Source organism: Bombina bombina, chromosome 2, assembly GCF_027579735.1.
Source record: "Bombina bombina isolate aBomBom1 chromosome 2, aBomBom1.pri, whole genome shotgun sequence".
NCBI lineage: Eukaryota > Metazoa > Chordata > Amphibia > Anura > Bombinatoridae > Bombina > Bombina bombina.
Genome location: NC_069500.1, coordinates 493,822,028 through 493,849,644, shown reverse-complemented (window position 1 = coordinate 493,849,644; position 27,617 = coordinate 493,822,028). Strand labels below are relative to the sequence as shown.

At 37.1% G+C, this 27,617-nt stretch overlaps 1 protein-coding gene across 1 annotated transcript in view; it reads left to right on the top strand.

Annotated features, from left to right (window-relative positions):
- INPP5J (inositol polyphosphate-5-phosphatase J) overlaps nt 1-25,226 on the top strand; it is an 85,894-nt gene extending 60,668 nt beyond the window's left edge. The window contains exons 10-14 of the mRNA XM_053700558.1: nt 7,433-7,631; nt 9,926-10,063; nt 10,244-10,330; nt 24,295-24,399; nt 24,642-25,226. Of these exons, the coding sequence (XP_053556533.1) occupies nt 7,433-7,631; nt 9,926-10,063; nt 10,244-10,330; nt 24,295-24,399; nt 24,642-25,106 (994 nt within the window). The 3' untranslated portion in view covers nt 25,107-25,226. The remainder of the gene's footprint in view (nt 1-7,432; nt 7,632-9,925; nt 10,064-10,243; nt 10,331-24,294; nt 24,400-24,641) is intronic.
- Nucleotides 25,227-27,617: the final 2,391 nt, after the last annotated feature.

The window sequence follows — 27,617 nt, the reverse complement described above, 5'->3', positions numbered from 1 at the left end:
GTATCAGATTATGATTTATTTTAGCATTGTTAAAGGGACAAAATTTACTAGACTAGGTACTGTTGCATTTGTCTTGTTGTTTTGCATTTATTGATTATGCAAGTCCAGTGTATTGACTGGTCCTTTAACTGGTCTATCATGCTAATAATTTCATTTGTGTCTTCATTTTATTGAATATTTTCGCAAATAAGGTTTAATCTATGTCTTTAGCTGTTTTAGCTAGAAGAATTTTGTGATTTCTAAAAATCCATATTTCTTTTGTTCTAAGATAATCAATTATTTGTTTTATAATTGGATTCAATTCTTAACTGTTACTCTGGGCTTCAAGATTGAGTTCTAAGACTAAAACTTTAAGCTTATACTAGTTTGGTTGTTCTTCTTAAGGAACAAATTCCTGAATTCTTTCCCAAGTAACATGTTTTTAATTGGAAATTTTTCAGTTCGAAATCAGCTCCCTAAATTGCGATGTACGTGCCGTATTCCAGCTTGGCTGGCAAGGGGCAGGTTAAGACTTTTTTGAAATTTATTTGGTTCTATTCGGTCCAAATTTCTTTGATTTTATTCCAGTAAGGCTAACACTTTCTTTAAGTGTGTTTCAGTCCTATATATTTTGGGTACTGTTGAAGCATGGCTGATCACCCGTGGGGTTCAAGCGCTGCTCAGACCTGGAATCTTCTGGGATATTTCTTCCAGTTCCATTTTTAGGAACTGGCTTTTGGAGTTTTATTCAAACTATTCTGCCTTTTTTTGCTCAGTGATAGCATTATTTGTTTTCATTAGATTCAATAAATGCATATTTTCATTTTTCTGTTTTCATTCAGATTATTTTCTGAGGATGCGGAATCTCATATGATTCACTTTGTTCTTCCAGGACATAGTTAGAGGATCTTTTTTTCAAAAGCTCTTGATTCCTCACACAAGGGTCACCTTTTTTAGGTTTCCAGATAGTTTGTGTCACTGTCTTTGTCTCTATCAGACAAGGGACAATTTTATTGGGTTCCGTCTGTCGGTACCTTTAATCTCTATTATTTCCTTTAGTTGCTATATATGCATAGAAGTTGTAGGTCTTATGGCCACAGCATTGGATTCAATTCCCTTTGCTCATTTTCAATAGAAAGAACCTTTCCAGTCTTTTATGCTGAATTATGGTGCAGGGATTCTAGGATTTCGCATTTTAAATCTTCGAATCCTAATATTTATCTCTCTTGATTTGGTGGTTAAGATCACCATCATTTAGTTCTATAGGTCTCTGTTTCTTTCAACCTGGACAATGATCTTTACAGATGTGAGTCTTTTTGGTTGGGAGGCTGTCTGAGGATCTCTGTCAGCACAAGGGGTTTGGAAATCTCAGGAGGCGAGATTACCATTTGATATTTTAGAACTACGTGCTTTCTCAGAGTTTTTTAGTTAGTTTCTTTTTGAAGAAGAGACGTTTATTGTTTTTCAGACAATATCACAACTATGGTGTATGTCAATCATCAAGGTAGGACTATCAGTCCTTAGGCTGTGACAGAAGTGTCTCGGATATTAGCTTGGGCTAAATCCAGCTCCTATCTAAATTCTGTGTTTTTTTTTCCCAGGTATAGATATTTGGGAAGCAGATTATCTCTGTTAATCAAGCTTTACTTCCGGGAGAATGGTCTCTCTTACCCAGATATGTTTTTCAATTTTTCAGATGTGAGCATTTCTAGAAATAGATCTGTTGGCATCTCATATGAATAAAGAACTTCCCAGGGGCCTATTCAGGTCCGGGGATCCTCAGGCGGAAGTAGTGTATGCATTGACATTTCTTTGGAATTATCTTTTTGCCTATTTCTTTCCGCCTCTAGTTCTTCTTCCAAAGTGATTTCCAAAATTCTTATGGAGTATTTGTTTGTTATGCTGGTGGCTCCAGCATGGCCTCTCAGGTTTTGGTATGCGGATCTCATTCGGATGGCCAGTTGCCAACCTTGGACACTTCCGTTTAAACCAGACCTTCTTTCTCAAGGCCCATTTTTTCCATCAGGATCTCAAATCATTAAATTTGAAGGGATGGAGATTGAACGCTTGATTTTTAGTCATAGAGGTTTCTCTGACTCATTGATTAATACTATGTTTCAGGCTCATAAATCTGTCCCTAGAAAGATTTATTATTGAGTCTGGAAGACCTACTTTTCTTGGCATTCTTTTAAAATTCATAGAATTTTATTATTTTTTCAGGTTGGTTTGGATAAGGTTTTGTCTTCAGTTCTTTGTTGGGACAAATCTCTACTCTTTCTGTTCTTTTTTCACAGAAAGATTGCTAATCATCCTGATATTCATTGTGTTGTACAGGCTTTGGTCCGTATCAAGCCTGTCATTAATTCAATCTCTCCTCTTTGGAGTCTCAATTTGGTGCTGAGGGCTTTACAGGCTCCTCCGTTTGAAACTATGCATTCTCTGAACATTAAATTACTTTCTTGGAAAAGTATTGTTCCTTTTGGTTATTTCTTCTGCTAGAAGAGTTTTTGATTTATCTGCTCTTTTTGTGAATATCCTTTTCTGATTTTTCATCAGGATAAGGCAGTGTTACTTCCTGATATTCATCATTTTGTTCAGGTTTTTATCAAACCTGTCATTAAGCCAATTTCTCCTCCTTGGAGTCTTAATTTGGTTCTGAAGGTTTTTCAGGCTCTTCTATTTGAGCATATGCTTGCTCTGGACATTAATTACTTTCATGGAAAGTATTGTTCTTTTTGGACATCTCTTCAGCTAGAACAGTTTTTTTTTTTTTTTTTAATAAGTTTTTTATTGAGGTTATTGACAAATCAACATCAAATAAACATGTTACATAAACATTCAAAAACATTCTTTCAAACTATAACAATATTTTGAAATTCAAAACTGTTCTATGGTCACATATAGGGGAAAACTGTTCGCGAGAAAACCCAAAGTAATCTCTCTATATTTATATGTAACAGGCAAAACTGAAACCTCATTTTCTGCTTTATAGTATTTTCCTCTCGTAATAAAATAAGCCACCTTTGGGCTCCTGTCTTCTAAAATGACGTCTAGAGGAAATAGGATGGTAAGACTAGTCTCTTTTGGATATATGTCTAAGTAGGATAAAAAAAAAAAAAAAATTTTTTAACTGAGTTAAAGAAGATAGTTAGGGTGCGAAACATTAAGGGTTATTATAGAGTAAAGACATATGGTGCTAATGAGAAAAAACTATGAAGAAAATGCGGCATAGGAAAGATAAGCCGCGTAGGTAGCCCTCCTGTAAAAGGAGGTTCTTTATGGTGGTGGGGGGGGAGGAGGTGGTAATGATAGTAAGATGAAAGGAATAAATATCAGACGGACTTAGAGGTATGTTGTGAATAAAAAGGGAGGGTAGGTAAACACATATAATAGACAGGAGGTGCTTAAAGAATTGAGTAGGCTGGTTACAGTATTGCAGGGTAGTAATTATAGCCTGATGTTCTAGTTAGAATATAGGAATTATAACATGTCTTGAGCTTTAACCCAGAAAGAATTAGAGAGCATCATGTACACAGGCTGGCTTGCATTGCGATATGAGACTATACCAGAACCCTATCTATGGAGCTATATATATATTTACAAATACATGAGCTTCGCGCAGCCACGTCCTCTGGCAGTAACGCTCCATGGAGAAAAGCTACACCATACATGGGGTATTATATTAAATAGTGCCTAGATGCTGTTTATATCGCGGTGGAGGCAAATAAACATTAAGGAGCTTGTAACCATAAAGCCCATGTAGGCAGAGATTTGTGCAAAGCTCAGATCTAGGGGTTGTCAATATTATACTTTAAATAAAACAGTACTTAGCTGCCGGCAACACCTGTAGAAAAGATAGTACCAGCACGTGAAATTTGTAATAAAAAGTTAGAGTCCAACAGTAAGTTAGGAGCACCTATACATTTTCAGTTTCCAATATAGCAGGTATAGTGAATATAATAGCAACAGTGCATACAATGCGAGAATTACAATCATCCCCCTCTTAGAATATGAACAGCCTTAATTTATACTTGAAGCAAGTGAGACATATAAGAGGTCTAGCTGTGTGGCACATCTTATAAATCTTAGCTCTGGGACTATGATGAGGGAGACTGTATATACTGCAGGACCAGCCTGCGTGAATACTATGTTAGGAACATAGTTTCCTATAGTGATATGTGACTTTACTAATGAGCAATAATCTAGGGCTATCATGGAAGGGCATATGAGAGCATCTATTACAATGAGTAGTTATGTCATTGAGATCCCCTGAATTTGCTGTGGTTGTACATATAAGTTAGCTATACTGTTAATTTAGGGGAGGAGACTTAAAGCAGTTAGGGCTATATATGCACAGTAAGATTTCTCTAAGCTTTGACTGAGATAAACAGAATGAGAAATTAAACTGTTGCAGCAACCATCACCAAGGGTACACAGAAATATAGAGATCATCCAAACTAGAAAATAGCTAAACCTTTAAAATTAGCTTATATAAGACAATATTAAATTATGGGAACCCGCTCCTGGGCATGGGCCCTATGCCCACGAGCAGGCAAAACACTTAAATTAGGAGTTAGGTGCTTCCAGATAGTAAGTTGTTCCATGTCTCTAGTACGGCTATTAAAATGGATTTATGTTGGGATTATCTATGTGTGGAAGATAGGGTGCGTAGCTGTTAACTTGGAAGAGCTATATAGTGAGACAGGAGAGGACTTATCAATAACATATTGTGAACCCATTAGGAGTTACATAGGTAAATACGTAGGATCATCGAGCAATTTCAATATATATCAAGGCTGGTAGTCTGCAATCTGATGGGGAAGTTCCTACGATGCAAGTGACAAATTGTGTATATTTAGATCAGCTATCCAACAAAACATAGTGCAACATATGTACTCCCACTTTTATAAAAATATACATAAAGCCTGGTGTCCTGATTTCATGCAAACAACAGGATAAGAATAGAAGAAAAAATACAGAGATGACATGCTAATATGAATAAGCTTATATGAACTCTATGTATAGTCCTCTTGCAAATTGAGGGTAGAGTTAGGGAGCTTTAGAGAATGGTGAGGGGTCCGGTAAAATAAAAAGCTCAGCAATCATGCGCTCATATATAATTATGAATCTTGATAAGCTGCATTATGCTACTCATCTGTCCAAAACTGCTTTATTATGCATCAAATAAATTGTAAGTCCCCGGTTGGCGTGGTCCTCGTGATGCTCAAACATGAAATGTCATCATATAACCACGGCAGTCAGACACTTGGGTGATGCAAAGTTAAGGATAAGGTTCTGTATCTAGGATTATAGGCAGACTTGTGAAACTGCAAGGTGCCACAAGGCCTCCATGTCAAGGGGGCAGAACGCTGCAAGATCCTGTAGCACAGACAGCAATAAAAGTTCAAGCTCAACCAGTGACCTAGCCTATACCACATCTGAAGTCGCCTTGTCCAGGGGGTAATGGAAAACAGCAAACCATCAGGCGATGAAATAGCCGGTGTCTGTCTCCCCATCGCCTCCGTGTATCGAGTCCCCCACCGGTGGTAGGAAATACTGGTCGGTAATGATCCTCCTCCATGTCCCAATAGACCGGGGCCTCCAGAAATGTCAGACCCCCTTGTGTAGCCGAAAAGCAGGCAGCCAAATAGCCCGTGAGGAAAGGTAGGTAGGCTTTTTCAGAAGCAACTGAGAGGCAGTGGCTCATTCTATCCCAGGAATGGGCATGAGGTTGCGGGCACGGGATTGTAAGATGGAGCGAGGCCTCCTCTCTAGGAGTTTCTGCGTTGGTAAAGGAAAACGGCACTCCGTCTTCCACCCTGCCCAATGCCCGGTCTGGAGTTGTCTGAGTGGGTAAGCTGCAGCCGTTAGTGGGAAAGAGTTTAGGCAGTTGTGTCTCCAGAAGCCGGAGGACTGACTCAATATGGCCTTGTGCTATCAGCTCCCAGTCTGCAGCGGCCGCCATCTTGTTGTTCCCGGAGATCAAAAGTGCGGCTGGTATAACTATTGAGGCTGCTCCGGTACCTTAGTATAGTGGGTTAGCAGGATACAGTGAGTCGCTGTGCGAGTATTATGGGTCTCAAATCTTACCACAATCGGCTCCTATCCTCTAACCGCTGCGTCTTTACAGTGGCATTAGCTGGTCTATACCAGGCTTGAATAAGGTGTGTAGATGCCCAATTTTGGATTGGTTATAGTCTATGAGATGGGTTCTTCAGAATAATATAAACTTGCAAATTAAGTCTTAGTTTTACCCCCAAAATCAGGCTATAGAGCCGGAGCTCTTGCAATGTGCGTCCGGCTGGTTAGAGAGTTGGCTCCGCCCCCAGCTAGAACAGTTTTTGAATTATCTGTTCTTTCTTGTGAATCTCTTTTTTCTGATTTTTTTTCATCAGGATAAGGTGTTTTTTGCTGTCCTCATTTCAATTCTTACCTAAAGTTGTAAATTCTAACAAACATTAGGGAGGAATTATTGTTTTCCTAAGACTTCTTTGATGAGATTCTTACTTTCTTTGGATATGGTAAGAGTTTTTGAAATTCTATGTTGAAGCTATTCAGATTTCAGATAGACTTCTAGTCTATTTTTTATCTTTTCTGGTTTTAGGAAGGTCAAAAGGCTTCTGCCATTTATTTGGCATCTTGCTTAAACTTTTGATTCATCATGCTTATTTGGAGTCGGGTGGATTCCCGCCTCGGAGGATTACAGCTCATTCTACTAGGTAAGTTTCTACTTCCTCGGCTTTTTAAGAATGAAGCTTCTGTTGATCAGATTTGGAAAGCAATGACTTGGTCTTCTTTGCATACTTTTACTATGTTCTAACATTTTGATGTTTTCTCTTCTTTAGAAGCAGTTTTGGTAGAATGGTACTTCAGCAGCTGTTTCAGTTGGATTCTTCTGCTTATACTTTCAGTTTTTTTCATTATAAAAATTGAAACTTTTTTGATTTGGGTAGTGGATTAATTTTTCAGCGGAATTGGCTGTCTTTATTTTATCCCTCCCTCTCTAGTGACTCTTGCGTGGAAGTTCCACATCTTGGGTATTTATTATCCCATACGTCACTAGCTCATGGACTCTTGCTAATTACATGAAAGAAAACATAATTTATGTAAGAACTTACCTGATAAATTAATTTCTTTCATATTAGCAAGAGTCCATGAGGCCCACCCTTTTTTGTGGTGGTTATGATTTTTTTGTATAAAGCACAATTATTCCAATTCCTTATTTTTTTGATGCTTTCGCTCCTTTCTTATCACCCCACTTCTTGGCTATTCGTTAAACTGAATTGTGGGTGTGGTGAGGGGTGTATTTATAGGCATTTTAAGGTTTGGGAAACTTTGCCCCTCCTGGTAGGAATGTATATCCCATACGTCACTAGCTCATGGACTCTTGCTAATATGAAAGAAATGAATTTATCAGGTAAGTTCTTACATAAATTATGTTTTTTCTGCTCAGCTCTAAGAAAAGAAAACCGGCATGGACAGACCGCATTCTGTGGAAGATGAAGCACCCTATGTTAAGGAATCCAGTTGGGGGGCCTGGACCAATCAGTTCTAAGTCAGAAGAGTTAAGTGTAACACTGCTCAGTTATGGAAGTCACATGCAGTATACAGAGAGCGACCACAAGCCTGTCTCTTCCATCTTCTCGCTACAGGTAATGAAGGGCTACAGCAACAGACCTGTACAGAATGTTCGTGCTGCCTGGTTCTGGGTCACCTGGCGAATATCAGCCACCAAAACAAATCTGTCAATTCTGCCTAAACAGACATAATATCAACGTTGCAATCTACTTTCCCTTTAAAATGTTTGATCAAGCACATGTACACAAACTTGTAACTCCTCCACTGCTTAGTTGTTTTCACACCTCTTTGCTAGAGTTGTTTGGTCCTCATTGCATTTTCACAAATATCATAATATGAGAACATAATCATATGAAATGCAGGGGAAAAAAATGGGTAATTTCCTGTGATTTACATAGTAAATATTTTCAACCAACATTTTATTGTCTAGCAGTTGGCATCAGTTCACTTTCCCAAAACATCATAAATTAGGAATGTAAACTTATATTGTTCATTTAAAATTAATAATTAAAAGTCAGGAAATACAATGTATTATTTTTGTTACGATGCACCACCTTGCAATTTATGCAGAGAACAAGGAGGTATAAAATATCTAACCATACAAATATTAGATACTTCCACAACATTTTATCCCAGAGTTATGGCTTAACCCATTTATATAATTTTATGTATGGTCCTACCTCTGTCCAAACTCACTCAACGTAGTAAAAAATATTTAAAAAGAAAAAAAAAAAGAATAGAATAGTAGTTCCAGAAGATATCTAATCGTTCCTGCTAGAGTTGTAATATTACTATGATGATCACCTTATAGCTTCAAGGACATGAAAGCCCGTATTTTAAGTGTAGGACCTCTTTTTTCAAATGCAGAATCGTATGATATATTTCTATGATGAGGGGTTAATAAGGGCCTCATAACAAGTCCTAGAATCTTTAAAAAGGTGTATCACAGTAATTACAATAAATGTAATAAGGTAGATCTCATACCCCTATGTGTTTTATGGGGTGCTCCAAAAGTGCCCCCCTCCTCTTCCTAAACCTCCTCTTCCTAAAACACGGAACTGGTGTACTTTTGGGTCAGATGACCACTCATTAAAAGAGGGGAATTCCCTCTTTCACATGAGGGGTCTCATACCCCTCTAATTAAATCAGAGGACGAGATAAATGTTAGTAGCACACTCCCCACACTAGAAATCTCTTAGCTTCTAATGGGGCAGGTGATAAGTTGGGATTGGTGTTCCGTCTGTGCCTTTGTCTAGAAGAGACTGGTGCTGTTCCAATCTGTTTCTGAGGACATGTGTGGGCTGCTTAGGCATGTATGTTGTTTCTTTATTTATAATAGTCAGAAAAGGCTGAAGCATGGGGGCCCTGAGGGGTTATATGGATGACAGTAGGATACATGTTAGTAGAGAGAATTGGGGCAGTCTTGCACTGGGTTAGTGTGCCACCCAATATGTGCTGAGAGCTGTGATATGAAGTCTGTGAGGTAGGGTTAATGAAGTTGTTGCAATTTATAGGTTTTAAATGTGGTTTGTGGCCCATGTGACATGTATTGAGGTTCTTGGGATAACAGAGGGTTCCATAAGGATAGAGGGCATTACACATATACCTATTTTATAGAAGTACCAGGACTTGATTTTGTCCTATACATCTCATCCCATACACTGTGGAGTAAGTAGGAGGTACGGATTGTATCCACCTAATGCACGTATTCCAATTGTTAAAAATAATTCTGTACTTGATATGTGGTATTATAGTGGGTGAATAGTCCAGGACCAGGGTCTGTACTGGGGTCTGTTGCGTGCTTTTTTTCTGCCAATTGTAAGCCCACATTACAGTGATCTTAGACCAGTCCAATGTATCTGCTTTATGGCAACTACCTATCAACACCTGAACAAATCTAGTCTTCTGCACCCCTTCTATACAAGATGAATGACTACATCAGATGTCAGAGCAGAACCATTGTCCCTACACCTCATTTATTACTAGCTGCCTCTGCATTTTGACATGTTTACCATATGTTACAATATTAAATACATCTAAATGATTGGATTTGGGTGCACTTTAAATATTAGGCTAAATTTAAATTAATGGAAAGGGTTAGAGGCATTCTTGTAGCACACGTGGCTTTGACAGCTTGCATACCTGTCCATCTCATCTAAGGTACCTTTGTTAAAATTGTTTCAAGCCTTTCACATATGTAAATGACTTTACTTCTCTTCAGCCATGAAAATGAAAAATATTGTAGGCAGAGATTAGAGATGTGCATTTAATTTATGTGTTTAGAGATGTGCATTTAATTTATGTGTTTATTGTCTCTGTGGGCCTCATAGTTAATACATTTTTCACTCTCCTGTACTTTCATCTGTAGTTTTGTTCCCGAATCAAGTGTCCACTTGTCCACATATGGGTATGTGATGAGTGGCTGCAGCCTACTGATGCCCATGTCACTTACCGATGGTCACCCACCTACATGAAGAGCTCATGGGACTGGATTGGACTATATAGGGTAAAATGCATCAACATAACCATCAGCCATAGCATCTGGCTATTTCAAGTATCAAAGCCAATCCATCTTTCATTACTGATAAACTACTACTCAATTAACTTAACTTTCACTTAACTCATCTCATTCCCTTTTGCTTCTCCTTTATCTCTATAAATTATTCTCTTTTGTTTTTATTTTTAGGTTGGATTTCGTCATCACAAAGATTATGTGTCTTACGTGTGGGCCAAAACCGAGGAAGAAACAGATGGAGGAAAACAACAACATCAGGTATAGATGTCAGACATTCCGCATCAGGTAGTCAAGTCTATTATATATCACTAGAGACTTGACCAATACCCATTCATTACTGTAGCACCCCTTAAACATCAAAGAAGCCAGATGCCCTGAATTTGCCAGGTATCCCATTTTGCACATGCCCAGTGCTCTAAGCAGAGAAAAGAAAGAGAGAAAGGAATGAAAAGGGGATTAAAAAAAGGTAGGTAGTGTAAGTAAGGTTCCTCAGCAGTACCCCTTGCATCCCCTATAATGTTTTCACCACAATAGGGTCTTGAACTCCTTTTTTCTTGACTAAGATACACATCCCTGTTAGCCACCCAGCCGTCCTATAATTTCTAATACTATAAGGGACTGTCCCTCCTGCCTCTATTTATGCCCAGGTTCTTTCATAGAATCCTGAAATACCCCAAAACCCCATTAATGAATGTCCTGACTAAGTGTCCCTAGCCAGATTATGTGTACAGTGAATCAATATGATCTAGATTTTACAATCAAATATTATTATGGTCTGGGCCCCTGTCTTTTAGTAGATTCATTTTCATATCAGCTGGTATTCCAACCCGCTCAAACCACTTTTGGGTCACTAGATGTTAGAGATGATTGTGTGGGGAGTTAAATCAGGTCAGGATCTATGTACCCTTACACAAATAACAAAACAAAATAAACTAGTGGTTGCTGTCAGGATATTATTATTACTGTGTTTGTGGTGTGACAACTTTAAGGAAATAATTCTCATTATTTAATTAGGCAAATTATGGTTCTTAGATGCTGGGCAATGCTATGAGCCCTCATTCGTCATTGTATCACCCCATTCCTTAAAGTTGTCAGTGGTCCTGAATTTATATAGCTTGTGCACTATCACATTGTTTTTGTTATTTTTTTTTATGTTGATTGTGATTCAGACAAATCTATATATTGTTTATATATATATATATATATATATATATATATATATATATATATATATATACACTCACACATATACATATTTAGACATGTGTATGTGTGTATCTCTCTGTTAAAGCCATTTGCCTGCCTTTTTTTTTCTAACACCTGAGATTTCATATATTTGAACCCTTTTTAATGCAATATTTTTTGTAATGATTTTTATCAGACAGTGTTATTATGTGTGTAACTGTACTGTTAAATGTATTTTTGATGTGTTTTGTGCCACTTATTTCTCTCGTGTAACGGTTAACCAGAGCTCTGAATTCAGGCTAACCTGATGTTCATTAAATTTGATTGTGCTTAAGTGAAAGCGTTTACTTTCAGCTCATAAAAAAACGTGTATCTTCCGTCACGCGCAAAGAGCCGCAAAATACCTCATATTGCTTGTGTGGCTACAGTTAGCGCTCCACTTGTGATCCAGCCGTGAATGTTTATGTGTTAGACCCCCACCACTGATTTATGTGGTCTAGAATCACCCCTGAATGAAACATGCTCTTTTAAATGAGGAGTCTTTCTATGGTATTTGGGTAACGTGGCTCTTTTAGACCAATAATAACAGCACTATGAGCTAGTTGCCTTTGCTATAACAAACACCTGGTGATGAGGAGCTAGCGCATCCATAAAGTTGTGTAGTTTATAGATGACGTGTCCCAGAGCTGCGTTAGCGTGTAATGAGAGCATGTGAATGCATTACTTGCTGTCTTTAGAAGCCTGTATACCTCAATAAAGTAAATTCTGTATATGTGTGTGTATATACACCATACCACTAATACTATAGTGATCACCTCCTGCAAACTGAGGCAATTTCTCTAATTTCTCTCTTTTACATAAGAGATTAAAAAAAAAATCCCTGGTAATTACAGTTTCCATAATGCTACAGAGGGAGATGGAAACTATTCACATGTGTCAGTAGAACAATGGTACCACTAATGGGCAAGCTCCCTAGTCTTATATTCAGTTGTTTAGTTATTACCTAATACTTTCATGTATAGTTAGGGAGGGTTATATTGCACACATCGTGAGAAAGCAAGGGAGATTCCCACTAAAGAATGCGATTTAAGCACTCACTGCCCTGACTACTGGGCAGAAATAATGGAGAACTAAATTAAAACATAACATTTAATATTACTATATAAAAAAGGGGGGGGGTGAAGAAATCTTAAAAACAATGGAAGGAGTAGTCCGAATGATAAAACCCTAATATATAAATACAATTCTGATAATAGGCCTCTGAGGTATGGTAGCCTTGGTAAATATTAGGGTTATGTGAACAGCATTGATTATAGAGTTAGAGTGATCTTATAGTGTAATATGAACTAAATTAGCTCAGATTTGCGTAAATGACAATAAGGGCCTGGTGCATGTAAACCAGTGGATATAATATTTTGCTTATGCACTTGTCATACAGTGTAATATCACCAATTCATGAGTAACAGTAAGGGCCTTAGGGCTCCATTTATCAATCATTTGGGGAATTCTCCTTTCTGTTCTCCTATCAGTTCTCCACAGCTCTCCTTAGGAGAGGGGCACATGTGCTCCCATATTTATCATAAAAAAATTGTTTTTTTCTCCATGGGAGAGCTGAGAAGAGCTGGGGAGAACTAATGATATATAGGACTCAGAAGGTATAATGTTGTGCTTTGACGCGTGTTTCACAGTACGTTATCAACAGGTGCCCTTAGGCACCTTCTGGAGCCAGAGTTGTTGGCGTTATATTGTGTTAGAGCACATGAGCTCTAGATTTTGAATGTCTTCCAATATCGATCTCTAAAGCATGAGATTGTTTTCCAGTGAAAACATTAGTACTCTTATGGGTTATTACCACTATATATTAGCATACTGTAAGTAAGATATCTAATCAGTAGCCAGTATCTAAAGGGTTAATTCAATAATAGTCATATAGCCATAGAGGTAGCGTTAATCGTCTGACTATAATGGTCCGTAAACCTAACTTGTGTTACTCGTTCCTTAAATGCATACAATAGTAAAAGTCGCACTTAACAGTAACTTTGTATATTAAAGTATTAAGTATGCTGTTTATTTCTATCACGGACAAATTAACTTAGTATCTCATATGAGTAATTATAAGTGGCTATTGGTAAATTACCCTAAGTTACTGGAGAGAAGATCTGTGCAGTAAAACCACGGTATGCAAATCCTATATTGAACTTAAGCGTGATACGCTCATGCTATTGCAACATTATATATTATAATACTATGGCCTAGATTTAAAGTTTGGCGGTAGCCGTGAAAACCAGCGTTAGAGGCTCCTAACGCTGGTTTTAGGCTACCGCCAGTATTTGGAGTCACTCAAAATAGGGTCCAACGCTCACTTTCCAGCCGCAACTTTTCCATACCGCAGATCCCCTTACGTAAATTGCGTATCCTATCTTTTCAATGGGATTTTTATAACTCCGGTATTTAGAGTCGTGTCTGACCGGTATTTAGAGTCGTGTCTGAAGTGAGCGTTAGACATCTAACGACAAAACTCCAGCCGCAGGAAAAAAGTCAGTAGTTAAGAGCTTTCTGGGCTAACGCCGGTTTATAAAGCTCTTAACTACTGTACTCTAAAGTGCACTAACACCCATAAACTACCTATGTACCCCTAAACCGAGGTCCCCCCACATCGCCGACACTCGGAAAAAATTTTTTAACCCCTAATCTGCCGACCGCCACCTACGTTATCCTTATGTACCCCTAATCTGCTGCCCCTAACACCGCCGACCCCTGTATTATATTTATTAACCCCTAATCTGCCCCCCTCAACGTCGCCTCCACCTGCCTACACTTATTAACCCCTAATCTGCCGACCGCAAAGCGCCGCCACCTACGTTATCCTTATGTACCCCTAATCTGCTGCCCCTAACACCGCCGACCCCTATATTATATTTATTAACCCCTAATCTGCCCCCCACAACGTCGCCTCCACCTGCCTACACTTATTAACCCCTAATCTGCCGACCGGACCTGAGCGCTACTATAATAAAGTTATTAACCCCTAATCCGCCTCACTAACCCTATCATAAATAGTATTAACTCCTAATCTGCCCTCCCTAACATCGCCGACACCTAACTTCAATTATTAACCCCTAATCTGCCTACCGAATCTCGCCGCTATTCTAATAAATGTATTAACCCCTAAAGCTAAGTCTAACCCTAATACTAACACCCCCCTAAGTTAAATATAATTTAAATCTAACGAAATTAATTAACTCTTATTAAATAAATTATTCCAATTTAAAGCTAAATACTTACCTGTAAAATAAATCCTAATATAGCTACAATATGAATTATAATTATATTATAGCTATTTTAGGATTTATATTTATTTTACAGGTAACTTTGTATTTATTTTAACCAGGTACAATAGCTATTAAATAGTTAAGAACTATTTAATAGCTAAAATAGTTAAAATAATTACAAATTTACCTGTAAAAGAAATCCTAACCTTACAAATAAACCTAACACTAGACTATCAATAAATTAATTAAATAAACTACCTACAATTACCTACAATTAACCTAACACTACACTATCAATAAATTAATTAAATACAATTGCTACAAATAAATACAATTAAGTAAACTAGCTAAAGTACAAAAAATAAAAAAGAACTAAGTTACAAAAAATAAAAAAATATTTACAAACATAAGAAAAATATTACAACAATTTTAAACTAATTACACCTACTCTAAGCCCCCTAATAAAATAACAAAGCCCCCCAAAATAAAAAAATGCCCTACCCTATTCTAAATTACTAAAGTTCAAAGCTCTTTTACCTTACCAGCCCTGAACAGGGCCCTTTGCGGGGCATGCCCCAAGAAATACAGCTCTTTTGCCTGTAAAAAAAAACATACAATACCCAAGCCCCCCAACATTACAACCCACCACCCACATACCCCTAATCTAACCCAAACCCCTCTTAAATAAACCTAACACTAAGCCCCTGAAGATCATCCTACCTTGTCTTCACCATACCAGGTTCACCGATCGGTCCAGAAGAGCTCCTCCGATGTCCTGATCCAAGCCCAAGCGGGGGGCTGAAGAGGTCCATGATCCGGCTGAAGTCTTCATCCAAGCGGGCCAGAAGAGGTCTTCCATCCGATTGAAGTTTTCATCCAAGCGGCATCCATCCGGAGCGAAGCGGCAGCATCCTGAAGACCTCCACCGCGGAACATCCATCCTGGCCGACGACTGAACGACGAATGACGGTTCCTTTAAATGACGTCATCCAAGATGGCGTCCCTCGAATTCCGATTGGCTGATAGGATTCTATCAGCCAATCGGAATTAAGGTAGGAATATTCTGATTGGCTGATGGAATCAGCCAATCAGAATCAAGTTCAATCCGATTGGCTGATCCGATCAGCCAATCAGATTGAGCTTGCATTCTATTGGCTGTTCCGATCAGCCTAGTGTTAGGTTTATTTGTAACTTAGGTTAGGATTTCTTTTACAGGTAAATTTGTAATTATTTTAACTATTTTAGCTATTAAATAGTTCTTAACTATTTAATAGCTATTGTACCTGGTTAAAATAAATACAAAGTTACCTGTAAAATAAATATAAATCCTAAAATAGCTATAATATAATTATAATTTATATTGTAGCTATATTAGGATTTATTTTACAGGTAAGTATTTAGCTTTAAATTGGAATAATTTATTTAATAAGAGTTAATTAATTTCGTTAGATTTAAATTATATTTAACTTAGGGGGGTGTTAGTATTAGGGTTAGACTTAGCTTTAGGGGTTAATACATTTATTAGAATAGCGGCGAGATTCGGTCGGCAGATTAGGGGTTAATAATTTAAGTTAGGTGTCGGCGATGTTAGGGAGGGCAGATTAGGGGTTAATACTATTTATGATAGGGTTAGTGAGGCGGATTATGGGTTAATAACTTTATTATAGTAGCGCTCAGGTCCGGTCGGCAGATTAGGGGTTAATAAGTGGAGGCAGGTGGAGGCGACGTTGTGGGGGGCAGATTAGGGGTTAATAAATATAATATAGGGGTCGGCGATGTTAGGGCAGCAGATTAGGGGTACATAGGGATAATGTAAGTAGCGGCGGTTTACGGAGCGGCAGATTAGGGGTTAATAATAATATGCAGGGGTCAGCGATAGCGGGGGCGGCAGATTAGGGGTTAATAAGTGTAAGGTTAGGGGTGTTTAGACTCGGGGTACATGTTAGAGTGTTAAGTGCAGACGTAGGAAGGGTTACCGCATAGCAAACAATGGGGCTGCGTTAGGAGCTGAACGCGGCTTTTTTGCAGGTGTTTGGGGTTTTTTCAGCTCAAACAGCCCCATTGTTTCCTATGGGGGAATCGTGCACGAGCACGTTTTTGAGGCTGGCCGCGTCCGTAAGCAACTCTGGTATCGAGAGTTGAAGCTGCGTTAAAAATGCTCTACGCTCCTTTTTTGGAGCCTAACGCAGCCTTTATGTGGACTCTCGATACCAGAGTTATTTTTATGGTGCGGCCAGAAAAAAGCCGGCGTTAGTTTTTCGGGTCGTTACCGACAAAACTCCAAATCTAGGCCTATGTGTTAAACTTGTCGTTAAGTGTGCAATATGTTGTTACATGTCACATATCATGGACATGATTAGCTATATATCCTGTATGAGAGACTATAGGTAACTATATAAAAGTAACTCCTGGCTACTGTGAGGAGAATCTGTGTAGTTAAAGCAGGGTTTGCAGCTCGTATGTTAAGCTTGAGCGTGATGCACTTATGCTGATTCAGCGTTATGTCAAAGTGCTGCTCTAATGCAAATGGTCACGCTGAAAAATCGTACGCTGCAGGCCCACTATGCCACATGTATAAATTCAAGTCCCCTTGTCAGCTTAAGTCTGACCGCAAGTTACACGCTACGGTAACTACTATAAGATCAATACCACCATAGATCATAATATTATTAAGGTTAAATGCTGTTAAAACATCTACTCCTATCCTTTAAAAAAAGAGCTCCCATAAGCTCTCTGGGGCTGGGGCTCATGTCTTGCCACCAAAAGCTCCCTGGTGTTGCTGTTAAATACAATGTTTATGACAATCATCTATGTCTTAGAGGGAAATTTGATTATTAATTTGAATGTGCCAGTTAAGTTACTCTGTGGTTGCATATCTTTCTAAGTGCTGCGCCTCTGTCCCACAAAACCAAGGTAATAATGAATTGCATCAGTGTTAATCCAATGTGTTGCCATTGGAAACAAGGGTAACATAACTGTATGTAGTCAGTCACCTCTGGATCCTTCTCAGTATGGAAATTATACAATGGAAAGGACAACACAGTATCATCCTCTCCAAAAAATAAATAAAAGTGGCGCTAACTCCCTCTTAAAATTATAATAAAATCGCTAATGTCAATTCTGTTTATCAATTTTTACAACAAACATGTGTGGTATCCAACAAATGTTAGATAAATAAATCAAATCCCTGTATGCAATTATAGGGTAATCAAAACAGAATACACACAAATCAATATTAAAACAAATGGAATAACAAAAACGTTTTACCACTTTCCAAAAGATGTCAGTCCATAAATCACTATAGTCCTCTGCTGCTTGTTTACCAAATGGATCCTTCACACCAAATGAAGTAGGGCAAAAACTTTCACTCTGAAAAAGAAAAAAGCGCAAAGAGAGACTCAAGTGCAATAAATAACACAAACGCTGCTGCTCTTAAAAATATGCACTTACAATGTTTTATTAATAATACAGCAGTTTAAAAACACAGCTTTCTCCTTTAGGGTAAAATATCCAAATACTCAGCTGCTCCGGTCTGTTTTCACAGCCTAGTTGTCTTTTTTTCTTTTTTTCCCAATGTCCGTTCCCTTCCGCTGTTCACCGGAACTGTCAGTGTATGGGAAATCCTTGTTCCTGGGGCTATGGTAGCCCTGAATGTCCAAAAAACAAAAAGCGTTCTATTCCTAGAACTACGGCTCCTCTGAAGAGCCAAAGTACAATCCTATGATACCTCTACGCGTTTCTTCTGCTATCGTGCAGACTTTCTCAAGAGGATGAAGAGTCAAATGCTGGGTGTATGCGATATCCGTCACAATATAAACCCTCATAGCAGATCCTATTGGTTAAAATTTCCTCTATGTTCTACAGGTAAAAAGTATATGCTCTGGGTCCTAGAGACCAAATCCATAATGCTATGTTACTTTTCCTGATAACAAAGATATACGGTTTAATAACAACAAATCTAAAATTAATACATGCCGCAAACAACAATTAATTAGTACCAAATATAAATATCCTAAAACATAAGTATGTAGCAATAATATTAAAATCCTTTAACTAGGTAAAATTTTATAAGAGATATGTGTAAAATTAATACTTAAAATTAATACAAACTGTTTTATGCACATATTAAGAAATTGAATCCCTGCAAGTTAATCAAAATTTATCTATACATGAAAAACATTCTGGGGATAACATTTAAACTGTATTGTATGTATTAAAAATATGATTATTACCTAACACTATATTATTAAGAAATTCATTTTATATTTAAAATGTAATAATTGGAGGTTATTTAAACTTTATTTAAAACTTTATTTAAAAATGAGGAGAAATGAAAAGGAAAAATTGAAAAAATTATACAAAAGGTGCTACTAAGGAACCCTAAATCTATTTAGAACAAATCACATAAAAGCTGCTATGTCGATATCTATATTCAATCCTTTTGGATGTAAGCTATTAAGTTTTTGTATCCAAAAAGTTTCTTGCTTCCTTAGGCTCATCAACCTATTACTACAACTGTTAGGTATCCAATCAATTGCTTGTATTCTAAGAGACCTAGGGTCTCCCCCATGGTGTTCTGCAAAATGTATTGGTACACTGTGATTATCGACTTTTTCTTTTATATTGTATAAATGTTCTGTCAGTCTACTTCTTATCTTCCTTTTAGTACGCCCTACGTAGATTTTGTTACACCCACAGGTTAAGAGGTACACTACATAAGTGGTGTCACATGTACATCTACTCTTAATATTAAAAGACTTAATGCCATCGCTATCTTTAAATTGATTATCCTTATTGATATGTTTGCACATACTGCAGATTTTCTTCCCACACTTGTATGTGCCTGGTTTTAGACTCAGCCAATTGCTTTTTCTATTGATTTCTGTTGTTTCAAACTTCCTCAATTTACTGGGAGCTAGAAGGTTTTTCAAACTTCTCCCTTTCTTAAAGGTGAACACAGGTTCTTCTGTCAGAATAGGAGCCAATACAGGGTCAGTCTTAAGAACACCCCAATGTTTTTTAATAACATTTTTAATAATTTTATGACCCTCATTATAGGTAGTAATAAACCTTAAAGTATCCTTATTGTCTTGAATTGATTTATTACTTTTAGGTTTTAGGATGGAATCTCTATCTGCTTCCTGCGCCCTATTGTATGCTAGTTCTATTGTATTTCTGTTATAGCCCTTTTCTCTGAATTTAGTCCTCATATTTTCAGCCTCTCTTTTAAACATCTCTATATCCGTACAGTTGCGTCTGAGTCTTAAGAACTGTCCATATGGCACATTATCTTTCCACCTTTTAAGGTGTGCACTTCCATTGTCTATGTAACTATTTCTATCTGTTGGTTTACTAAAATTACTCACCGCTGTTTTTAAGTTGTCCTCTACATATAACCAAAGGTCTAAAAATTCTATTCTTGTTCTTGAGTGTTTACCTGTAAAATTTAAATTAAAATCATTATTGTTCATATGTAGTAGAAAATGATTTATCAATGATTCGTCACCATCCCAGAGGATAATTACGTCATCTATATAACGATAATATTTTATAATATTATTTATAAAAGGATTATTGTTCCATACCTTCTCAATTTCAAATCTGTGCATATAAATATTAGCATACGATGGGGCAAATGTAGTCCCCATCGCTGTTCCTTTGACCTGTCTATAAAACACATTTTCAAAACTAAAATAATTGTGCTCTAAAATGAATCTCGTGCAATCAAGGATAAAATTCAATTGTTCTATTGAAAATTTCCAGTTCAACAGTTCCATTTCAAGGGCCTTCAATCCTTTCTCATGGGGGATTGAGGTATAAAGCGCTGACACGTCTAAAGTTACCCAACAGTAACTTTCTTTCCAATCTAAGCCTTCAAATATATTGATGGTTTGTGTGGTGTCCTTGATATATGATTTAGTATTTTTAACAATTGGTTGTAAGTAAAAATCAATATATTTTGAGACTTTGTCACTCAGGGAATCAATCCCTGAGATTATAGGCCTCCCAGGTGGCTTTTGTATATCCTTATGCACCTTTGGCAGGTGATAGAAAATTGGGATCCTAGGTTCATTCTCCTGTAGGTATCTAAACTCATCGTTATCAAGGACTCCTTCTGTTTTTGCTAACACTAATATTTTATTTAGCTTATTCTGATATTGTTTAGTTGGATTCCCATTAATAATTTGATAAGTATCTGTGTCTTTTAGTAGATTGTAAGCTTCAGCTAAATAGTCTTCCCTCTTCTGTATGACAATCCCACCCCCCTTATCTGCTGCCCTAAAAATGATATCTTTATTATCCATCAATTTCTTAAGAGAATTTCTCTCCTGGGAGGTTAAATTATCATTGTACTTATTAACTAAATTCTTCCTTTTCTTGTGAAATAAATTAAATACTTCTTCCATAACCATTTTTGTAAAAACTGGAATTTGATCACCCTGTGTCCCAACTGGATAAAATGTGGAAGGTCTTTTCAGATTACTATGCTTAATCGTAGATTCTTCCTCGTATATAGAAATATTTAGCAATTCCTCTATTGTATTGATACTCTCATTAACATCCTGGCCATTCACACCCATATCTTCTAGGGATTTCAGAATGGACAAAGTTTCTATATCTTTCCCTTCTAAATGATCTTTGTTAACGGTTGATTTCAAATTACATTCCTTTTTAGCATAAAATCTTTTTAAAACTAACTTTCTAACAAATTTCTGGATGTCGATAAACACTTCAAAATCATTAGGTAATATTTTAGGTGAAAAATTAAGACCTTTGTTTAAAAGTTTGATATCATTCGCATCTAATTCTAAATTAGCCAAATTAAAGATATCTAATTCCTGTCTTCTTCTCGTCTCTGCCTTCTGTTTGGTTGTTGTAGCTCTTGTCCCTCCTCTCTTTCCTCTCCTTGTTCTAAACCTCTTTTGTTTTGTCTTTGTCTGGTCTCCCACGCTCCTTGTTGTGTGTGCCTCAGTTCTGGTTCTAGTCTCGGATTGTGGGGCAAAGTTGTTTTCCCTAAAAAATGGTTCTGATGGTTGATATTCCCCTCATGTCTTTGACTATTTCTCCATTCATTATTCTCTGATCTATGGTTATATTCTTGATAGTCAGATTTGGGGCGAGCCCCCAAAGTAGACCAGCTTGATTCATTTTGAAATTGATTAAGCACTTCAAATCTATTCGATGTACTAATGTTGGGACCATTTAAATTTTCTCTGTGATTGTCCCTCCTATTAAAGTTAGGTGGGCCATCTCTATCCTCCCTTCTTCCCTTCCATTGTTCATGATTGCCATAACTATTATGATTATTATTTGGATATTCATAATGTTTATTCATCCAAACCTGCCTATTAGTGTTATCATTAAAGGGTCTTCTATGGTTCCCACTCTTATTGTGATTATAATTATCCACATATGTTCTATTAGTTGGCGGAACTATCCTATTGTTGTTATTAAAACCTACTTCATTTCTATTCATACCTCCTTCAGGTTTTTCTTTTAAGGATACTTTAAGGTTTATTACTACCTATAATGAGGGTCATAAAATTATTAAAAATGTTATTAAAAAACATTGGGGTGTTCTTAAGACTGACCCTGTATTGGCTCCTATTCTGACAGAAGAACCTGTGTTCACCTTTAAGAAAGGGAGAAGTTTGAAAAACCTTCTAGCTCCCAGTAAATTGAGGAAGTTTGAAACAACAGAAATCAATAGAAAAAGCAATTGGCTGAGTCTAAAACCAGGCACATACAAGTGTGGGAAGAAAATCTGCAGTATGTGCAAACATATCAATAAGGATAATCAATTTAAAGATAGCGATGGCATTAAGTCTTTTAATATTAAGAGTAGATGTACATGTGACACCACTTATGTAGTGTACCTCTTAACCTGTGGGTGTAACAAAATCTACGTAGGGCGTACTAAAAGGAAGATAAGAAGTAGACTGACAGAACATTTATACAATATAAAAGAAAAAGTCGATAATCACAGTGTACCAATACATTTTGCAGAACACCATGGGGGAGACCCTAGGTCTCTTAGAATACAAGCAATTGATTGGATACCTAACAGTTGTAGTAATAGGTTGATGAGCCTAAGGAAGCAAGAAACTTTTTGGATACAAAAACTTAATAGCTTACATCCAAAAGGATTGAATATAGATATCGACATAGCAGCTTTTATGTGATTTGTTCTAAATAGATTTAGGGTTCCTTAGTAGCACCTTTTGTATAATTTTTTCAATTTTTCCTTTTCATTTCTCCTCATTTTTAAATAAAGTTTTAAATAAAGTTTAAATAACCTCCAATTATTACATTTTAAATATAAAATGAATTTCTTAATAATATAGTGTTAGGTAATAATCATATTTTTAATACATACAATACAGTTTAAATGTTATCCCCAGAATGTTTTTCATGTATAGATAAATTTTGATTAACTTGCAGGGATTCAATTTCTTAATATGTGCATAAAACAGTTTGTATTAATTTTAAGTATTAATTTTACACATATCTCTTATACAATTTTACCTAGTTAAAGGATTTTAATATTATTGCTACATACTTATGTTTTAGGATATTTATATTTGGTACTAATTAATTGTTGTTTGCGGCATGTATTAATTTTAGATTTGTTGTTATTAAACCGTATATCTTTGTTATCAGGAAAAGTAACATAGCATTATGGATTTGGTCTCTAGGACCCAGAGCATATACTTTTTACCTGTAGAACATAGAGGAAATTTTAACCAATAGGATCTGCTATGAGGGTTTATATTGTGACGGATATCGCATACACCCAGCATTTGACTCTTCATCCTCTTGAGAAAGTCTGCACGATAGCAGAAGAAACGCGTAGAGGTATCATAGGATTGTACTTTGGCTCTTCAGAGGAGCCGTAGTTCTAGGAATAGAACGCTTTTTGTTTTTTGGACATTCAGGGCTACCATAGCCCCAGGAACAAGGATTTCCCATACACTGACAGTTCCGGTGAACAGCGGAAGGGAACGGACATTGGGAAAAAAAGAAAAAAAGACAACTAGGCTGTGAAAACAGACCGGAGCAGCTGAGTATTTGGATATTTTACCCTAAAGGAGAAAGCTGTGTTTTTAAACTGCTGTATTATTAATAAAACATTGTAAGTGCATATTTTTAAGAGCAGCAGCGTTTGTGTTATTTATTGCACTTGAGTCTCTCTTTGCGCTTTTTTCTTTTTCAGAGTGACAGTATCATCCTCTACATAGAGGAGCAAATGCAGAGTACATTATTGTGTTGATCTCTGCTAACCCTTATATGTGTTGTATTATACTGATGATTCTTACACAAGGTGTGTAGAAAATCTTGTATGACATAGCACCTGCATGGGAGGTTAACAGAAAATGGGTGCTGGAGGTGATAAGTTTATCTACTAGTTAAACGTTCAAATTACTAACACTCTTTATATATTGTAGGTTAAGGTTCAGTTTAATAATAAACATAATTTGTATGCTTTATTTTTAATTTGGTACTGGGACATTCTGAGGTATCACATATTTGAAAAATGTTCAGGGGTCTCAAAAGGAAAAATAAATTTGGGATAAGGTATATTCTACCCTCAGATACCATCTCTGTACAGACCCACAACAGACCCCAACATCAGTAAGCACACAGAGGCATTGCTAGGACTAATTTGAATAGGTATCAAGCAGAGGTGCCCAGTTAAGACAAGACCAGAGTACATGACTGGGTAGAGAATGGGGTTCAAGCGCTCTCACTATTTTCTTTCCCCAGGTGGTGTTTAGTGAAGAAGCACTGCCTAAAGGGACCGGGGAATATCTCCTGGGTTATTACAGCAACAATATGGGTACTCTAATTGGTGTCACTGAGCCATTCCAGGTGAGTAGTTCTGATCTTGTGGCTTTTACAATCTGTCTAAACGTCTAGGTCCCTCTGTTTCCTGTGCAGTGATTTCTGACTCTAACATTTCTCCTGCTTTCCCTGTCATAATTTATAAAATTTCTCTTCTTGATTTTCCTGCCTGTATTCTCATATATATTTATTACCATTTTCATCCTATATCTTTTGATATGATTTTCCAGACCTCCTGCTTAATTCAATGTATGTCTTTTCCTTTCCAGATCTCTCTGCCATGTTCTGATGTCAGTGCATCATCTGACAGTTCTGACTCCAGCTCAGATGAGGATGATAGTACACACGTCCTTCTCCGGCCTAAATCCCGCAGTCCTAGCCCAGCTCCCTCTCGATCCCCCCGTAGTCGGAGTCCAGCTATTACACGTCTGCATGATCTTATTCTACCAGGCTCCCGACAAAAAAGCCGCAGCCCCTCCCCCTGCCGGGCTAAAAGCCCTAAACATGAGCACCGGGAACGACCCCGTTCCAGGGATCCTGTTCGTACTCCCCACAGTCCCAGAATTCACAGTCCTCAGCCGACCATTTCAATGCTCGCTTCAAGACCAGCAGTGGTGGGACAAGGCCACAATTCACCAGGACCATTTTTTTTCCCTTCTAGCCCCCCTACACAAGAGGCCAAGCTAAATATACCTGTTTCCCAACAACACAGAGAACCACAAAGCCCATCATAGAACATGCTGTAAACAGAAAGAACATATAATTATTTGCACTAGGGTGGTCATTAGGACATATCAAAAAATGTGAAAATGTATGTGCACTGTGTAAATAAATATATATATATTTAAAAATAACAGGCATGGTCTTATGTGCAATAATTGGCACACAAAAGTTCATCCTCTAAAAAATCTTAAACTAGGGCCCTCATTCCAATCCGTTACAATTCATATTTTTGACTTTGTTTTATATTCCTTTCTTATCTGTTTCAAGTGCTGCCATTTGGACATGGAGCTTTCTGAATTATATATATATATATATATATATATATATATTATTTTTTTCTTTGTTTTTTGTTGTTAATTTTTGCTGAGGTCTTAACAGCCCACATACCGCTGTCAAAGTCTGTAAATGCAAATATTGGAAGAATTTACGTAGTGCAAAGGGAAAAAATAAAACATTAGAAAAACGTGAAATCAGGTTTTTGATAGATTGAAATGGTCTTGAATTTGAAAACCATGTAAGTACTCTAATGTATTGGAATAGACCTCTTAGAGTTTTACTCTTCATTTCTGTCCAACAGCGGTAATAGTGGTCACTAGGGTCACCTAACTGTTGAAGTGTGTTGGTCATGATGTCATCAATAGTGGCTGGGGCCTTCACTCAAACAGTTGCCACTCCATAAATCACCATCAAAAGTTAATATTAGCTATAGCAATACATATTTAATATTTATACACCTTAAAATGAACTAGTCCCCTTCATTAACTAAAACATTTTACATTTTAATCAAATTAAGGGCTAGCTTACAAGTGAAGCGCTAAATAATTGCGCTCCCGCAAACAGGCAACTTTGCCCATTTCACGGGAGCAAGATAATTAACCAGTCATTACAAGTGGATGGTTATTGCTACCGCAAGTTCGGATCTCTAGTTAATTTTATAAATCTACCCCAAATGCCCTTAAATACTGTCTAATGTAGTTTATTAAAAAAATTAAGATGGCAGCATTTTTATTTTTTAATAAAATTACTGCACCAGGTAGTATTTTCACATTAAAGTTGGTGGGAGTGGGGTGTTAGAGCCTATGGAAGCACTCTCTCATAAGTGCAATGCTTCTTTAGCAATGCGAACGCGAGCTTGTGTTCGCATTGCGGCTAACTTGTAATACCAGTGCACATTTTCGTGTGCTGGTATTACAAAGTGGAGCGCTAATATCGCTTTCATGAAAGCGATATATAGCGCTCCACTTGTAATCTAGCCCTAAGTGTCTCTATGATGTTAGTGATCCTCTGCTCAGTTTGTACTGCTTTTAAAGGGACATAAAACAAGTTGGGATAGAAACAAAATATAATAATACTAGTCCTACTAGTCCTAAAGCCTTTGTACATGGGCCAAAATCCTCATCCACTTGGATCCCCTCTCCCTCCTTCCCCTTCCCCTCTCAACATTTTTTTTTTCTGCAGTGGAGTGGTCCCACCCGCTCCCGTACCCCTCCTGCCCCCCCCACACACACGGGGGTGGATCAGTCTACTCATGACAGCCTGGATATGTAACTTATTTTGTTTTGTTTTTAAAAAAAAAAAAAAATTAGCCCTTTTAGGATATGTACAGATCTTAACATGTTTTATGGCGCTTTAACTAAAAGATTAAAACTAAACGATTTGTCCACTTTTGCAAATGATTAAGGGCAAGATTACAAGTGGAGCCGGTAGTTTGTGCTTCCTCTCACGTGTTAACAGAAACAGAAAAGGTACTAGAGCAGTACTAGCTTAAAAGGACAATAGGACAGTTTTATAAAAAATATATTGTTTTTAATAAAGAAAGTAAGGGTTAAAAAGAAAGTAAGAGTTTTGAAAAAGCTGGCTAGGACCGGTAAAACGTATTTTGGATCTGATTGGACCATTGGGACTCTGATGTCACAAGGAGGTTTGGAACTTTGAAATTTACACTCTGCAGCTGTCTGTGAACGCCGTGTTTGGCATTTCTACAGTCGGCTTTGTGTTTTGCAATTGTTCCCTTATCCTGAGTGATTTTACTTGAGTAAATAAATTGTTTTTACGAAGTTTGATGTCTCATGATCCATCTATACCTTAACACATGAGCCATTTTACTGAGAGCTAAGTTATAGCTCCCAAGAGTGTGAGTAGATACATCCACCTCTTTTCTATATTATCTGTGTATACAGGACTTCACTATTTGCTGTTATTTTCCTTTTCTTCCAAGGACTTTAACTTCTGGATACCTGAAGATCATATATTCTTACCAGTGCTTTATCACATTTTTTATTGTTTGGTTATATATTTATTTGTGATATTACAAGTTAACACTTATTTTTTAAAAGGAGAAATACTATACATCTAAAAACACTAAGTAACATATGCAAAATATTAAATGACTGGTCACTATATGTCAGGGTGACTGTCTCTTTAAGGGCTACAATATCCTCTTCCCCTAGCACTATTTATTCTACACACACCCCTTCTCAGGTGCCTAGTAATTTGTGTGTTTCCTGTGAACACAGCTGAGT